Consider the following 18,857-nt stretch of genomic DNA (forward strand, 5'->3'; position numbering starts at 1 on the left):
GCTGTTTTCGTTAACTTTTATTCGAGACAGTTCTCCAGACAGTTCTACATATATTACACAAATGCCACAATAACGTGTCCAAACAGAATTGTTGTAATACAATACACTGTGTCTTTAGACAAATGCAGTCTTTTTGTTGACGATCATTAACACCAGTTCATTTGCTTAGGCTAGGTTTCCACTGATAATGCCATGTTGAAATGACGTGCGCAGCACATGTTCTAGATCTCAAGTCGCTCGTTATGGCTTCTATTCTTATACTGTATACACCTTATCCTTGACTAAACACGATTTTATCCCTAACAATTAATTACTTCATGCATTTAAAGAAACGAAATTATTTTCGTCACACAACTATTAAAATATTGGGTTTCCACTCCAGTATTTTGGTGCCTATTATGTCATCTTCATCCTGGACTGAGGCTAGTGTTATAGTAGTCTGTATATACTAGTATAACTGAACGGTGCAGCCAGCCCCCACCTCCCTCAATCCTATCTCCACGGAAACACCAATATAAATATTAAATTAAAGGTACATTGCGTGCTAATTAACTGAGGTATTAGGCGAATCCACATTTAACTGCAGTCGTGACGTAATGTGCCGCGACAGAACTGCAGCCTCATATCCGTGCAGTCGTACATATCTAAAAGTTCAGACCAGTTGTCAGGGTCAAATCCCTTCGTAAAAATAGACCCGTGTTGCGACTCACACATTTATCAATATATAATCCGTGATAATTGTTGACTGAAGAAAAAATTAGAGATCTGTACGCTCTTGTAGGATAAACCACCCATACATATCGACATGAAAAGTTTATCAAGTACGGTAGCACAACACCAATTATTCTATTTCACGTATTGTCATCAACATATAACACTTCATTAGTAGATTTTGGTTGCAACGTCACGTGAAGCCCGTCCAGGTGTCATGAGAATTCACGTGTAGACCATTTAGCAGTCATGAAAAGTCACGTGTTTTTCCATTGTCATGAAAGGTTACGAATGCCTACCAACCATGAAAAGACAGGTGCACGTGCCCTCTTCTGGTGACAAGAAAAGTCACAAAACTTAACGTTTGTCAATGCAATCATCACATGTCCCTTTAGTGTTAACATTTTTGTTCGTCACTTTAAGATCAGCAGTCACAATTTGGTCGACAGTAAGTTACCATTCTCGCCACCGTCTTCATTGGGGTCAGCCTTTTTTAATGCCTCACAGCAATCAGCGTCGCTGCTGGCCTCGTGCCTGGACTCGGCGGGGTTCGGCGACCAATCCAACTTGAGGTTCTTCTTATCATCGGGCGTGCTCGGAGCCTCGGTCTCGCGGACGATCTCTACCCCGTTTAGAAAGTCATAACGCTTGTGTAAATACTCATTTCTGAACAAGAAGTCTGTGACGTAAGAAACCAATATTATGCCGAGGAAACTGATCAACATACAGGCTGTTCTGTGAGGGAAATACTGGGTGTGTGACTCCGGGTCGTACCAGGGCCATTTTATCACGGGGGAGAGCGATAGCGCGGGCTCTCCCGCTAGGGGGCGTATGACAGAGGCCAAGACGAGCCCCGTTATCGAGCCGTAGACGTTTGCCGCGGGCAGGAAGAGTGCTGACGTCAGCTGAGGGAACATGATGACGTAGATGAGGTCGGAGCTGAGGATGGTCAGTGCGAAGATGCTCTTAATGAAGATGGCTAGTACGGTGGTGACCACGGCAAAAGCCACCATGAAGAGGCGAACTGACCAGATTAATTCACGTTCACCAGCCTGAAAACAAACATAGGGTTAAAGCTAATATATACAGTTATTGTTCCTAACACATTTTACTAATATAATCATAACAACATAATTTCCACAGAAATATGTTTATTTATTTATTTATCTATTTATTGATATTTTTAGGGTAAACGCCTGGTATGTTTAAAATGTATATTCGTCGTGGCGCTAAGTTCTGTAGCTTTTACAAATAAAAAACAATACAAAGTAAAAAGAATTAATTTAGATGAAAAAGTAATGGCATTAAAAGAAAAGAGAAAAAATGAAAAATTTCTGGTTTCAGACATCAAGCTTTATGAAGACCAGGGCCAAACATCCCAAGCTTTAAGTATTGAAGTGCTTGAAGCAGAAGTCTAATTCAATGTATCGGATGAAGTCATTTAAGTCTCGCCTGGATACAAATTGTTTAATGAAGTATATGATTTCCGCTTTGTTTCTTATTTTAACGAAATCGTTTGCTCTTTAAGTGAGGACTGCGTGGTGATAAACATTTGGCGTGCGTTTTCGTGTGTTTGTCTGACCCAAGCGTCGAGCCGGTTGTTAAGGACTCCTAGCAAGGCCTTGACCTGTTAGAACAGCATTTGTATATCAGATATTCTTCCCAAGCTGGTATTTAGTGTTTTCCACGTCCGCCCTGATATTAAAAAAATGAATGAGCGATATGGGACCCCGCGGTTCCATCTGCTCTTAGGCACTAAACTGGGCGGAAAAACAATTATGGTAACTGTAACTCTAATAAAGTATTTTTTGGAAGTGTACAGGAAATAGAGCGAGTAAGACTATATACTATCACAGACATTGGCAATTTCCTCTGCTACGTGTGAAACTACACAAGTGATCTTTGATGGATTTACGTGGTCGTTTTTAGCCGTGTGTTAGCGTTTGTTGAATTAAAAGTAGGCAATCTTCAGAATTTAAATGAAGAATGGAACAATTGCTGAAAACTCAATTCAAATTAATTCCTAGCTTTTTCCTCGGCCAGTTCAATAAGTGCATAGTCTGCAGAACCCAAGCGAACCGAGTTAGTCTAGCTAAGTCCACTTTCTAGAATAAAAGCCACCACTGCTTCATAGATCCCTTTCTCTTTTATATGTCTGATGCCTTTTCCTTGAAAATAATCCAAATTTGGTGATAATCTGTCCCCAAAAGTTCTCAAATTACTTAAGAGCCCGAGAAAACCAGTGCCGCAGACGACAGAACGTAGGAGTGAGATAGCGTCCTGAGGTGGTGGACATCACACAGTCACACCCGGCACGTGTGGTGATACCACTTTAGTATATTTCCCTTGAGGATTGATTTTCTCTGGAACTACACTTCGTCCTGTACTCAAAGTATTGAACAAATTAGTGAAATCAGCGAGTGGCCAAGAGATCGGAAAATGGTTCCAATATTTTTTTCCAATATTTTGCTATAATGTACATTTAGCTTTTGCGATTGCGCCCTTATACGGGCCTTATGCTTATATTACTTGAGCACAACATTTTGTTTGAAGGATTGTCCTAGACTGAAGGAAGACTGTTTTAATCCTACCACCTTATTGGAAGGACGGAGTCTTCCTTTGTCCAACACGTGTTGATCTAAACTGCTTTTGTGTATATCAAACAAATTCCACCCACCAACTGTATTACGGAGCCTACTTTGCTTAACAACAACGTGTCTTTGTTACCATGAAATACCCCTGATAATGAAACTGCAGCGTACATAAAGGGCAATGAACCGAAGCCAGGTTTGTTTCTGTCCCGCAGCAACTTGTATTATGGACGTTTTCGTAAAACAAGACGGTACCATTAACAAGTTGGCTCAAACTTTACACACCAGTGGCAACGTGTGAATGTTGCTGGTTAACACAAGGTGAAAGATTCCATAAATTTTATTCACTAATTCATTCATTCATCTACATGTATGATTTAATATCAAAAACTTAGGCAGGATTTACGCGTGTTCCCTACGTAGCACCTTATAGAGGCTGTTTTATTGACAATGGGATGGTGACCATTGCGGTATTGTGTATAAATTGTATTGGAATGTTCAGATTGAGTTGTGTTGACTTAGCTAAAGCGGACTAACTGCACGGGGACTCTCGCTGAATGCAATCAGATCAACCGTCTTACACGCGTCCTGTTTAAAATGTAATGGTATAATCATCAGCTTCTCTGTTTTACCAGACGCCAGGGGGAGGTGTGTTAATCTATTCATCTGATTACAGTCAGCAAGAGTCCCCGTGGGATGTGCCATTAGGTTGGTCGACATTACTCATTCAGAATGGTGCCGACGACTTGTCGAAGGCTGAACTTACCCTGGTCTTGTGTGTGTCCCTCAGCGGTTTGTAGACGTTGTTAGTGAACATGGAGCTGGACGACAGCATGATGGAGTCCGCAGACGACATCACGGCAGCCGACACCGCCGCCAGCCCCACCACAGCAACTGGCGGAGAAGATTGAGAGGGAAATTATATAGAAATAATAATAATAATAATAATAAATGTGATGATAATGATCTTTACCTGATCGAAACAGCAAAAGGATGCTTTAGACAATAATAATAATAATAATAATAATAATAATTATTATTATTATTATTGTAATTATTATAGTAATAATAATAATTGCATTCCATAACATTTCAATGGTCTTTACAAAGAATATTGTGATTTGTGTGAAACTGACCCACATTAATTACAAAAAACACAACATAATGGCTGACATTTTAAACAGCCATAAAAATAAGAACTTTAAACAGAAACAGCATCTGGTATACACCGGCCCAACCATAACACGGCCTGGTCTAACCCTCATCTAACTTATCACCCAGACACATTAACAGAAAGAAACAAAATTATCCTCCAACTTCCCGCCAGGGAATCAAAGGGATGTCATACCAGGGACTTACGCTCCTCAATTTGGAATCGCCTGTAATGTGACTTTACGGCAAATATATTTGTAAACAACTGGACACTAAAACTTACTTGAGTAAAGAGAGAGGCATGCTTTTTAAAAATTCATAGTGGCGGTCGCTATATTATCTAAAGGGCTTTTCAGAACCTAGTTGAACGGTGGATTAACTTCATTGCACGCGGAGATTTAATTGGTCTAAAGGGGGAGGGGGGGCACGCCCGGTAGGCAAGGAATTCATTATCAAGCACACGCCCTGTTTGATCCATGGATGAGTTAGTCCACGGATGAGCTGAGTTCTAAACTAGTCCTTAAAGTAAACTTATATGAATTTTATGTACCTTAAGGCAAGGGCAATATACAGGAGGAACTCGTCCATCAGTCTAAATGCCCGTCTGTCACGTGACTGACTGACATAATTTTGAAACGTATTATGTGGCTTTATTGAATCAGTATGGCTGAAAGCATGTATTGTTTCAGAGTATAAATGTCAATAGAAACGGGTAAGGCAAAAAACTGCAATATCAGTTGCCAAATGAGATGGTCTCAATGCAATTACTCCTCTTAAATCCCACCTTTCTAGAAGACAATTCTTTAAAAATAGAAATCACTGCAGGTAATTAGCCGTAATGCGTCCACAGAGCGCTAAGGCAATCAGAGATTTAAACAGAGAACAAAAAATTGAGGATCCCTCTGTTCTGGCAGCGACTGCCTTTTCTTTTTTCTGAGCGTGTCAGAACTGACGGAGGTCTAGATGGACTGATGGCATCGTCAATAGTAATGATGTCATAGTTAAAAAGCCACTGTGGTGATTAGTATTGACAGCTGGCACGTTTGACCATATCAGTGCTGCCGCGCACCTCCTCCCACTCTTGAAGAGGTACAATATAAGTGTTGTTACTGACAATACTTGAGCCTGCTTTTGTGTTGTTGAAAGTTTCCCTTTCCACTACCGTGTTGGGGTTTGGAAAAATCAGATTGAAGTGATTGAAGCAACTTTTAATTGATCGACTTTACATGACAATATAATGCCCAACTTTTTATTTTTATACTGATCCTATTATTAAAAGCATTCATATTTTACTCATTGAGGGGGTGTATGGGATGCTGCTTTTAGTTATGAACAAAGATAGCTAGGTTTGAAAGCAACAGCGATAACTGCAATGTAAATAGCCCGACAAAAGTCCTTCAACTGACAGCTCTGGAGCTGATTATATACTCCAGTATTTCATTGTTTTGTAAACTCTCTTTACATTTTCTGGAGTGGTCCAGACATTGGAGTGCAAGCGTCACCGCGTTGGCCTGCTGTTATAAGTCAATTATCACCATAACTTAAGCAAAAAACATTCTGACAGAAATATTAAGTCCTGTACGCAATTTTGCTTTGTTGACGAAATGCTACAGCATATTTTTATACGTACTGATATCATCTTAATAGCACCTTAATACAAAACTTTATTGTGATGGTAGCTTGTCTCCTTTGGCTACAAGAAAATAAGCATTACCTGCAAATGGCGTCAAGTGTTGCAACACTAGAGGGGCAATCAACTTCAAGTCTTCGTGAGGAAACGGGAGCTCTCCGTCGTAGGAAGTAGCATTCCAGTCTAATACGAAAAGAGACAAATCAAATCATTGCAGCTTCTGTTAAGTTTTCCGTCATTTCAAGGCGGCTCGTCATATATAAATCACACCATGTTGTTATACTGCTTCCTTGATTAATGGATTGGTGCATTAGTCTCGTCATAAAGATACAACGAAGAAAATTTGATCGTAAAATATTTTCGTGAATAAAGTATTTTTATTCCTAGGTATTATAATCGGGTGAAACTGTACACCAATACTTAATCACAGGCACGGTTACAATTGTGACTGTGCACCAATATTTAACCATAGACGCCATTACCTTTATGACCATATAGGCTACCGATATTCAATAATACACTAAAAAGGAACAGAAATTGTAGGGTCAACATGTTTGTAATTTACAAACCACAATCAACCAAATAACACCGATTTTTTTTCTGAAATTTTCATTGAACTGAACCTTTTAGCGTTCTACTTACCGGCAGAGACAGCGGCCATTCCTATTAATAACGGAGGAATGGTCGCCAAGAGACCCCCCAGGGAGCCAGCAAACGTCACCATCTGGGCCATCCTGGCCGTCTTAACGGCTAAGATACGTTGCCATATAAACTGGAGGAGAAAATGGAGAAATGGGTGCGTTTTAATACGAAATAAGGGGATCCAACATCCAGCAAACACGTCACGTTGATACCACGTGGTTAATCCGTCACTATGACGTTATAATGTGGTGGCAACGTGCTAGCCACGTGATCCGAACGTGACGTGTTTGCTGGGATAATATTAAAAGGGAAAACCTTGTCTGGTTTCTACAGGATAAACATGTAGCTTGATGGTGTAAATATCCCCCCATACCTCGACTCATCCAACACCACCAGCTACCCTGCAAACACAAAACGTTAAAATATCGTTAACGTAACGTTTATTTAAAAAAATATGGTACGCAATTAAAACGCTATAAAACGTTACGTACTTGCTGGGAAAATCCAGTGAATGGCAATTAACTGACATTTTCGAAACTAAACTCAGACTATTTTCGCTGAGCACCCTGAGGTTCCTACCTGCCAGGGGATTCCTCCCAGCATCAGCTGTAGCAGGACGTCCACATAGGTCCCCAGGGTGCGGGGGTCCAGGGTACCCACCCAGCGGTCGGCAGTCTCTGGGAGAGGGGTCACATAGGGACTGGTACAGATGAATGGAATGGCGACCCACTGTGGTGATATAATATAGTTGTTTTAAGTGTAAACAAATAATGCCATTATAAATGTACTCTTTGATTTAATGTCTTATTAAATTTGATAGTTTTACATCTTTTAAAAAGAAATTTCATATTTGAAGTTGTTTTAAGTGTTAAATTATTAATGTAATTTGAAGTGCACCCTTTAATTTAATGTCTTCGCTATGGATTTACAGCTTGTTTTTAATAAAATATTTTATCATTTTATCATTGTAAAGTCTACTGAACTTCGAAGGATTTTAGACTAAAAATAAATATAATTAATATTATTATATATTAGACAGGTTCACTGAGGTTACAGTTTCATTACCTATTTGTTTGAAATGACCAATAGAGTTTCTTTTGTGTACAACTATAGAATGTTACCAGCCAATATTTCGTCCGCTGACAGTCGTACTTCATCAAGGAAATGAGGGTGGTAATAGTCAGGGTTAGAATTCAGTAGAGGGAGAGTGGTGGGATCTGATTATGTCTAAACCATGAGTGAGAATATCGTTCTTGTAAATCTAAAGTTGTGTTGATCACATGGATAGGGCTTATGATTCACAAGAAGGTGGTTCTATTTCTTAATGAACTTATAGATTACTCAATATTTCGTCAAACATTTATGTTCTTCGGTTCATATCATTTAAAAATATTTTTTTCAATTTAATTACCACTTTTTAGCTTTCGACTTTAGAGTTAGTGCCGGGCACTAGGGCCAGATAAAATTTATAGCTGGTTTACACACGGCTCCCCGTCAACTGTGTCGGTAGACAGCGTTTATGTTTGTTTATGTTAAACCCACAGTGTGAGCAATGTTTTAGGACACAAGATAAAATTCAAAAGCAATAGAGTTTTTCCTGGGGTTAATTGATATTTTTCCTCCCTACCAATCTAATGCCAAAGCAGCTCTTTTGCATTAAAAATAGAAACTAAAACTGATTGCCTTAAAATTAGGGTCGGTCATGCCTGTAACCCTACGCACCAATTTTCCCTGGCTTTATCACAACTTGTAACATGCTCCGTCTAGTTGAGGTGCTATTTCACGTGTTCTGTGGTAATAAACTTCTGTTTTAATTTATTTGTCTAACTAAGCTATTTAATAACCCGAGACACCCACATACCAATTGTGACCCTGTTCTGTACTCGAGACGAGGTGCATTCTTAACAAAGTGGTAGTGGTCGTCATCTATGTGAGGTGAAGCTGCGGGTTTTTTTTTAGTGCGTGCACACTTTCTACCAATAACAATAAGCGTGTGACTAGAAATTAAATAATTTCAAACTGGGGTGAAGGTGGTGGAGCTTTTCTGAAAGAATTTGACCCCCTTAACTTGATCAATGACGTGACATAGAACTTAGATCACGGTTTGGTGCAGAGCAGACCTTTTCTGAAAAAAGGGACGGTTCATTCAATTTCAATCTGCCACACGTTTTTTTTTTCTTTTTGAGAAATTGTGTAGCATCTACATACAAATGTGTTCCACGCACGTTATCCTCAAGATAAGGACGACTTTCCCTCTTGTGGTTCGACAGTGAGAGCTTACTCCATTCCAGCTCAATATAAAGCTGTGATCCCCCTATTTTTATTATGTGAGAGAAATAAATGGAATTTTATTTTAAAAATCACCCTACAAGATAACAAAATATTTTATACGCTACAGCTGTGAGATCTATCAGTCCATGTATATATGACCCTATATTACTATATCCAAAAAAGGAAAGTGCATTTTATTACAATTTTTAACAAACAAATAAGACTGATACAATAATTCTGTCACACTATCAACTATATATTCATTGTAAGACCTTTGTATATTGACGATATAGCTGTACAGCAGTTGGACCTTAAGTTCATATTCGATATTAATCGAGCATCTACCTCGCAGAGAAAGGAATTTAATAAAATGATAAGTTTTGATACGTACCAACCCCAGGAAGATAAAAACCATCTGCATGACGTCGGTATAGGAGACGGAGTAGAGACCGCCGAAGAAGGTGTAGACTAAAACAACCAGAGCTGAGACCAGGATGGAGATCCAGTCCTCTAGACCTACCACAACTGTCAGTGTGGTGCCTGGAGCGAATGGGGTAGATTAACAATTAATTAAATAGCAGTCCCGTAGCCAGCAATTGCAAAAGGGTGGTTCTTTTTCTGAAAATGTGGACCTTTTGTCATGAAACCTTAGTTTACCTAGATCAAATTTACCCAGAGTGGACCTTTCCTAGGAAAAAGGGAGTTCTTTGTTGGTATAGAAAGAGTTGTTTTGTTGTGTGGGTGGTGGGAGGTGAGGGTCCTTTTAAATTTCCAAAATTTCTAATAGAACTAAGTAATATGTACGATTATCATAATAACGTGTGAGAAAAAATTTATTGTGATAATCATACATATTACTTAGTTCTATTAGACAATAAAAGTTTTCTCACACATTATTATGAAAAATGGTCAATATTAATGACATTTCTCTTGGCATTAAAAGGTACTTAGGAACACAGTACTTTACATGTATTCAAGACCGTTCGGGAACAACTACACAACAAGAATCCGTTCAAAGATCAAAATGGACACTTACCCAGTGATGAAAGCGTCGCAGCGCACCAGAACAAATCCCCCGACATGGCCGGAAAGAACAATATGGCCGCCATGACTTTTCCAAACTTCCTCCCCAGTGGATCCAACATGGTGACGTAACCCTTCCCTCGCATCTTCTTCACGTAAAACGCCCCAGCTGCTCCAGGAAGAAATGTTTATTAAAGTGTTTCTATGCGTTTAAATGACCTAAGATGGTTAATTATTTTTTACCCGTTTTTTTATGTTAAATACTTATCTACATGTAGATATTGATGAAATAGAATTAAATATTTTGCAGCAAAAATCCCCTTTTTGTATCTTTTATTTACCAACCACTTCTGCTTTTAAGCTCCTCCCCCCGTTTATCGACAATTAACTGGTTAATTAAATAAACGTCAGACAGTGATCGGTTTGCATCGTAACTTCGGAACTAAGTGAGCCATTATTATGAAAGTAGGCATGGTTGACAACAAAGGAGAGACTACAATATGGTGCTATCGATTGCATTTGATTCTTTGTTTATGAGATATAAGCCCCTAATTAAAAGTTTATGTTTATGAGATATGGGTCCCATCAAAAAGGACAATATTTCGCCGCTTTACTGATAAAATCGAAAGAAATCCTTCCAAGAAAATTCCCTGGAACCAGATTGTAATACTGATTGTTGTAATGAAATAGGTGTTATTATGGTGTTGATAGCTCTCAGGCCAGGGATATTTGTTTAAAATCGAAAACATAATTTTCGCAAAAAACGTTGCTGTTACCTCATAAGTTCAAAAGAACCATTTCGCCCCGATGTATTTTTTGATGTGAATGTATTATCACAAAGCGCGTGAAACCTTCTCCCTGCATTATTCAAGCGGATAAGGAATTAGGATCGAAACACCTTATCCTACTGTGACTGAACACAGGACTCTACAAGTCACGTCAGGATCACGTGACTACCGTATTACCACCATATTTGAACGCAAGGCAAGGTGACAGTCACGTGGTCCAAGCATGGCGTGTTTACTGGGAGTACAGAAATTCTCTTCAGGTTTACAGGGCTGGTTCGTTTTTATCTTAAATTCACGCTGATGTGGCAAATACATGTACTAGAGCAGCATTTAGTCTTTCCTCCCTTAACACGAACTTGTTACGCTTCATTACCGACAGTCGCATATCCTCTAATAGAAAGAAGTTTTCTGAATAGAAGGCAATTACGTTCCCCCACATTTCGCCGCCTAACTGTACGAACATGAAAGAACAGCTGAGTGAACGAAATGTGCATCGATTTGTACATTCATAAATAAACATTAAGAAACATTTTAAACGCCATTTAGACCAATTCAAATGACACTATAACTCTGTTTTTATATTATGCAACAAAGCATACTTAACCTTCTCGTATGTTATGCGTGAATGGTTATTAGTATGTATGTATGAACGAGTGTGCATACGCACCTGTGTGTTTGTGTGTGTGCATCGTTTAACGAATGTCCTCTCAGTATTTTAGCGCGTCTTGAAGAAAGCCGTTCTTTATTTTTCACTTGAAATGAGCCAGCTGATAAAGTTTTGCGATGTTTTATAATGCGGTTCGCTTCACAATGTAATAATGGCTTATTTATGATCAGTGGTTATTTGCGTAATGTGTAGGCTAATATTTCTGCTTGCTATGGCACCACGTTAATGTCATATTCAGTTCATTTGAATTTTCTTCTAAGGCCACATTCACCACAGAGTTGATTGGTGGACTAACAGATCTGCAGATCAAATATGGCCGACCCAATTGAAATCTGGCCGCGTAATCCCCGCGGAGATTCTGTTCAGTGTCTATTGGCGGATTATGCAGCAAGCTTTCAAGTGGCTCGGTCATATTTGATCCGCGGATCTGTTAGTCTGCGGATCAACTCTGTTGTGAATGGTCTGTAAAGCTAGATACGAGTACGTTACCTAGAACGATAGAAGCCAGATATCCTAGTGGCATCTGTAGAGCAGCATACCCGGATGTATAGACTCCCTCCGCCACGCCGCTGATTAGGGAGCCGTCCACCCAGGTGGCTGGAAAGATATATATTATATTATATTATATTATATTATATTATATTATATTATATTATATTATAGCACATTTACATCATAGCAGAAGAAATTAATCCAGGTCCAATCCAAATTAATAAATATGTAATGCACTTAACACCGTAACATATTATTATTATTATTATTATTATTATTATTATTATTATTATTATTATATTGCATTTGCTGATTTTGTTTTTAAAATGTACTTGTGTCGGAATTGATACATGGATGAAATAGATTAGTAATTAGAACCATTTCGTGTGATAGCACCTGCATACATTTACGGCACTCTGGACAATAACAACTGTCTGTGGATATAACACTCTCAAAACAGTAATCTTAGCAAAATACCATTTTTTTCACACACAATCACACAGAAGGAGAACGGAATGTTAAATATCCTACGTCCAAGTCGTGTAACATGACTTAGTAATTACCGTTCTGCCGTTTCACCAACAGCAAAAAAATACTGTTTTTTTTAAAAACCTATACTCTTCCAATAGTGGTGTCAAAAAATAAGTGACAGGATATCTGTGTTATGGGATAGAATATCTGTGTTATGGGATATTCCAAGAAAGCGAATTAGGATTTTGTTGTCTGTGATTTTCCTTTAAAGAACTATACGGTTTCACATATCTATTCAAAGCTCCGTCCAGTAACGTGTAATCTGGATCCAAATTAAATAGTTTGCCCAACATTACCGCTTCATCTCGCTTCACTTCGACAAATACCGGGGTAATTGGTAATTACTCAAGAGAGATATTCTGGTACCATTTTATAATCATTTCACAACAATAGAATTATAATCAATTAATCTCTTTTAATCTCTAAACACGACAAGTGTAACAATCTTGGACGTGAGTAGCTTATGGAGAAATATTTGTCAATTATTGTCATGAAGTGAATACTTATCTGCTCTGTGAAAGGATACGTTATACGTCACGGTCTCTGGTTTCACTCCACAGTATCAATTGTCACGGCCGGACAACAGAAATCATTGGTAACAATTACATAACGGCCAATTGTATCGGCTTTACGTGAAAATCGCGTGGGGAGAGAAACAGCTGGGGACGCATTAAGGAACTGAATACTACGTGAAATATTGAAATTAGTCTCATAACAACGCTTTGAGGGTGTCATATGTCACCGGGTAACAATTGTCAGCCAGCAGTTAGAGGAACTGGGGGAGAACCATGAAGCAAGACAAGGATTTAGCGCGGGGTACCAGTTGCCTGTGATTCCACAAGGGTCCCTTGTTAATTATACAGCATTTAAGACAATATTTAAGACAGCATTTAAGAGGAGTATATGGATAAATGGCAACCCATGTGGTCAGAGGGCTGGATTTTACGTCTGGTGTGGGGGGGGGGGGGGGGGTTGGAACGGCTCGAAATTACCGCCTTTATGGCAGGAAAAGGCCCGCTGGTCTTCTGTGCCATTTCTCACGCTGGGTAAATTCGGTGCAGGGAAGGGGGGGGGGGTTGTCAGAAGTAGACCAGACTTTTTGAAACGGCTGAAAAAAACTGCCACCTCCATTACATTACTGAACCGAGCCACACACTCGTTGTCTGTACTTACATTTTAACCGCAAATGGTATTTTTGGATGACACTTTACCTAATTAGGATGCAGTGCACACTATAGTTGGTCCTTCATTATGCAAACAGAACTGAAAGCTGTGTTAAATTTTCTATCAAACCCAAATTCTAATTAATTAAATTCAGGATAAATCTGCATTAACACATTAAACTAGTAAGTGAACTGAGACGGGGGACCACTTCTATGGAGCCATAGGAGTCGGATAAAAATGATATTTCACGTATATGGAACACCACCAAGTCCGGGCCTATCCAACTACCAGAAGCGACACGGAAGAATCCAGAATTCACCATAGATCGGACTACGCTACCGGTTTGCAAGGGTGTATCAGTACGCGCTTCGAAGAATCAGACGCGACACCCTTGCATCATCGCCATCATATTGCGTACCAGGCTAGAAACATAATCCACTCCGTCACACAGTTGTCAGTGCTGTTTTTTTTCATTTTGCCTAAATTTCTACTTTACGTTGATTTAAGAAAAAAAAAAGTACGTTATCTAAAACTTGATGCCGCCTATTTTGATATTCACAAAATAAGGGAAAGGGGGAAAAGTATGATAAATGATAAGGAAACTGGACCCTGGTTAAAAATTACTGGGACTTACAACAACACTGACCAGCATGGTAACACGTGTCTGTTATCTGTGAGAGTACACGTGTAATGTAACTTTTCAGGTGTGACAGGAATGGTAGTCCACTCGGAACCGTGGTCCGTTCCCTTTCACTTTGAACAGGTGAAATTTGTCCCTACTAACCCGAACACTCCGACTAACCCTAACCTGTACTAGTCATTTGGGACCCCGGATTTCAATTCCAAGGACTACCACTGTCACACCGGCCCCATACGTCTTCCACTTACCTGTCATGGTAAATATTCCTAGATAAACACCGATATTTCTTCCGGCCAAAATAACATCCTCGCTTGTCATATCCGCGCTGTGGCGCTGTTTGTTCTTCCAGTAAGCATAGATTCCCAAGGCGAAGATCAAGATGTAAAATACTATGATGGCAACGAGCCCCCATACGTTCACCGCCATGGTCGCTCGATGTATAAATGTTTGTCTCTAAGTCACTGTGGCTTGTCACGTCTTTGTTGACAAAGCGTGTCCTTTCAGTCCTTAAGATATTAGGCGGCTCGGTGAATTGCAGTTGACGTAAAGTCTCCTCTCTGGTTTAGTCGCCGAGCTCACCGGCGTCTCTCTGAAAATCCCTCTCCGTGTCTCACTGCTGCCGTTCTTATTGAATACTAAGAAGACTGAGTTATAGGAAGTTATTTCACTGGTTTGTTTATATATAATTCCCAGCTCGTTTCTGTTGCCTTCTCTTGAATCTTTGCCAACTAGCGTGTAGCATTCCAGCTTTGCTTTTTTTCTGTTTCCATTTCACTAATTGCACGTGCCCTTAGTTCGCCGGAGAACGAGTGCAATGGCGTCTGTAGGGGGGGGGGGGGGGAGGATGCGGGGGGGGGGGGGGGGGGGGGGGGGAGAGGAGAAGACTCCGTATCTTCTCCTTCGTCGAAACAATAGTTTTGGAACCAGCTTGGTATATTTAATCACCCACACTGAGCCTAGCGGCTAAGTTTATTCGGCCATATATTTATGTGCTCTGCTCTGAGTTTAACTGAAAATGTCGCTACTTTTCCGACCGCGTCGAGCTTTAAATCTCTCCACCGCTCTCCAGAGGTTATCTCACAGTCTGGTTTCCACACCTTTTTCGGCTGTAACCGCTCAGGCTCGGGTCATCGTGGGACTCGAGGGTAAACGACTGTGGAGATTAACACTTGTATCGAGCCTCTGATATCTCTTCGACAAACTTTAAAACTGCGTCTCCTTTTATCCTCGCCGTGATTAGAGACGCGGTGCAAGGCATTGACCCAACTGTCGCTGATTGAATGTCGTGGTCGGCAATGTAGTTGAGAGATAGGGATTGGCCGGAGGTCAGATTATGTTTTAATAAACCCTCACCATACGTATCTCGCAGGTAAAGATACATAGGTTTTTCGGCAGTCACTGGTTTGTTTTTAGAAAAACTTTGCGTTTCCATTTCACATGCTGCACATTGACCAGTCTCCTTAAAAGCATTGCTTTCTACCCTTTCGCTTCCCACGCTGTTTACACCGAGGGCTTAGGTGGAAAAGGTGTTAATCCATGCCACAGATTCACGTTTGTGTGAACGTATCAGCAATTACCACGCAAAGGCGTTCGCTGTCCACGTCGCGCGTGCATACCGCATGTGCGTGCGCGTCAATGAAATCATCAAAAATCACATTGAAAAATTCACACCCTCTCTCTCTGTTGATTTGGGAATTGGTTACTTGTAGAATGCAGTGACGACCATACTGTTACAATAACTGGTACACACAATAACAAACTTAAATCTGCAGGAATTTAACAACAAAGTCATGTTCACAGCGTGCGGTGGTTAAACTCCAACCCTGTCCAATAAAAAATGACCCATGCACAAGGGTTTAAGGGTTTATGCGATTTTTGGTAAGTAACAGTAAGTCACAGTACGTGTCCACCTCATAGACGCCGGCCAATCGATAGTTCGCGTGCTGATGACGAAGTGATCACCGTCGTGTATTCGACATTACATTCACAAAAAACATGCAAAAAAAAGTAATAAAAAATAAATAGAAAAAAAGAAAGAAAGATAAACCGCCCATTCATCATATGGTAGAAATATATATATTGATTTTGTGTGAACAAAGAGAATTATATTTTTTACCTTAGAAAAAAAAAAGGTACAGAAGGCTTGTTCCCCATGATAGTGAGTGCACTTCCCATTCATTTGTACAGGTTAACCTCGCCCTAGGTTTTGATCCACTTAGGTCAGGCTAACCCTAACCATTATAACTACTGCATATGGAGGGCGGACGAGATATACGGACCCTCAGTTTCTCTACACCGGCCGTGGACACATCTCACACAGTTAAACGCCCCCGCGCTTTTCATCACGTTCAAACCAGTAATAATGTCTTACACTAACTCCCCTCTCTCTTCCATCTCTCTCTCTCTCTCTCTCTTTCTTCCACCTCTCTCGCTCTTTCTCTCTCTCTCTTCCATCTCTCTCTCTCTCTCTCTTTTCCATCTCTCTCTCTCTCTCTCTCTCTCTCTCTCTTTCTCTCTCTCTTTTCCATCTCTCTCGCTCTTTCTCTCTCTCTTCCATCTCTCTCTCTCTCTCTCTTAATTGACCACCAAAACATTTGTAGCTCTCCCTCCGTGAAAAAGGAATGCTAATATCCTCACCTCACGGAGAGTGTTTGAAAAACTCCGCTGCGAGGGGCAATTGAAAGGATCAGTTAACGTCAGGTTCGTTTGTCTGGACGCCCGTGACATGCGTAACACGGTAGAAAAACTGCACACTGGGCACGTTCACATGACACAGATCTGGAACGAGTATAGTTCGATGTAATTTTTGCTGGTATGTTAAAACTTTAAATACGTATTTCATGATATAAAACAAGCATGTATAATAATTACTTCAGAATAATAATTTAAAAAACCATCTACCCTGTGTGGTTTTTATCTCGATGCATGATTCTATCTCCTGGGCCTAGTTTCATCAACACTGGATAGCGCTGTCCCACGGATAACACTATCAGCCATTTTAACCACTGGACAGCGGCATATGAAACAAAAAATATGTGTCAAGCATTAAGGAAACATTACTTTAACCACAGGTTAACTGTCCAGTTTATCCAATGGATAGTGTTGCCCATGAGATAGCGCTATATCCAGTGTTGATGAAACTGGGCCCAACTGGTTCCTATCTTCTTAGTTTTGTCTCCATACTATTTAAATTAGAATCATATTATTCTTCCCATTTTAAGTCATCTTTAAAAACAGAACAAGTAACGACTCAACTATATATGACTTGAAACTAGGAAAACACCCAGAGACCGCAGAGCTCCGGCAATGTAAGTCGATTATCATTAATCAATTATCACTTAAATCGTGTATGTCGTTAAGATATGTGTGAGATATGAAGCTGTGAAATAAGTGATTGGATTTATCTGAACTGTAATATAAGTCATCTTCTGTAGTTCAATACTATCAAAAATTGCGCAATGTTTAAACCCTCTTTCTGATTAAAGAATAAAATAATAATAATAATAATAATAATAATAATAATAATAATTCACTGTCACCAGAGCGATATATAACAGAGCAAGAGGGCAGTGCGTTATTTGACATGCATGTACATAACGAGAAAAGCACTAGCACAAAAAACACAACTAAAAACGAATAAAGCACATATAGCCAAAATTGACGCCGGCTGCATTGTTGATTGTGATAGTTGTCCTACTTGCTGTGGCACTAAGAAATCTATCTTGATAACATGGGATGTATCTTCATAATATGGGATGCTTTATACTATAATATATGTTATATGTTGTATACTACATGTTATAATTGAGTTATGGCTCATGTGCTGTTATATACGATTTGTTATGTGTTAGACTATATGTCATATGATACACCTGTTGTGGGCATCATTTTCTTTTCAGCTTTAATTTCACTCTCGCTAAATGCTGGCGCCAATTGCCATATGAATAGGCCTAAATTTGATGGGTACTTTTATTATCGCAGTACCCCCCCCCAAATAATATCTGTTGCTTTAAAGCCTTTCTAGTCGTCCCGCCAAGAAGGTTGATTCCACCCCTGTTTGTTTGTCTGTTTGTTTGTTTGCCTGTTATCAACATAACTCAAAAAGTTATGGACCGATTTTGATGAAATTTTCAGGAACTGTCAGAAGTGGGCCAAGGAAGATATGATTAGTTTTTGGTGTAATCCGGATAAATAATCAATTAATAATCAATAATCAAAAACTAAGTTATGGGGCGATTTTGATGAAATTTTCAGGAACTGTCAGAAGTGGGCCAAGGAACAGATGATTCGTTTTTTGTGGTGATCCGGATCAATAATCAATAATCAAAAATATCGAAAATTTAGAGGTGAAACGGCATTGGATGGAGACTTTGCTGCCTTGGCGGAGATCTGCTCTCTCTGAGTTTGATTTTATTTTGCTTTGACCAAAGGCGGGGCATAACTTCCTTGTAGGCATTAACGTTTACTTCGCTCTCATTTTGCGCTGTACATTTGTTTTATCATTCATGCAATATAATGTTAAGTTAATGCAAACAGTAAACCGATGAATCTTAAG

General features: G+C 39.6%; 1 protein-coding gene across 1 annotated transcript; it reads right to left on the minus strand.

The window, feature by feature from the left end:
• Nucleotides 1-2: 2 nt before the first annotated feature.
• Nucleotides 3-15,131, minus strand: LOC106179036 (high-affinity choline transporter 1-like). Its single transcript, XM_013562524.3, has 9 exons — nt 14,551-15,131; nt 11,965-12,072; nt 10,034-10,189; nt 9,389-9,537; nt 7,306-7,455; nt 6,727-6,856; nt 6,169-6,267; nt 4,069-4,196; nt 3-1,763 (listed from the first exon to the last, which is right to left on the minus strand). The coding sequence occupies exons 1-9, from the start codon at nt 14,726-14,728 to the stop codon at nt 1,143-1,145; spliced, it is 1,719 nt and encodes a 572-aa protein (XP_013417978.1). The 5' UTR covers nt 14,729-15,131; the 3' UTR covers nt 3-1,142.
• Nucleotides 15,132-18,857: the final 3,726 nt, after the last annotated feature.

The sequence above is a fragment of the Lingula anatina genome, chromosome 8 (assembly GCF_051362555.1).
Source record: "Lingula anatina isolate TDL-2025a chromosome 8, LinAna3.0, whole genome shotgun sequence".
Classification (NCBI taxonomy): domain Eukaryota; kingdom Metazoa; phylum Brachiopoda; class Lingulata; order Lingulida; family Lingulidae; genus Lingula; species Lingula anatina.

Coding starts and splice junctions, on each gene's coding strand:
- LOC106179036 (XM_013562524.3), bottom strand. CDS start 14,728: ATGGCGGTGAACGTATGGGGGCTCGTTGCCATCATAGTATTTTACATC. Junction 9,538..10,033: donor TGCGACGCTTTCATCACTGG/GTAAGTGTCCAT, acceptor CATTCGCTCCAG/GCACCACACTGACAGTTGTG. Junction 1,764..4,068: donor GGGACACACACAAGACCAGG/GTAAGTTCAGCC, acceptor GTTTGTTTTCAG/GCTGGTGAACGTGAATTAAT.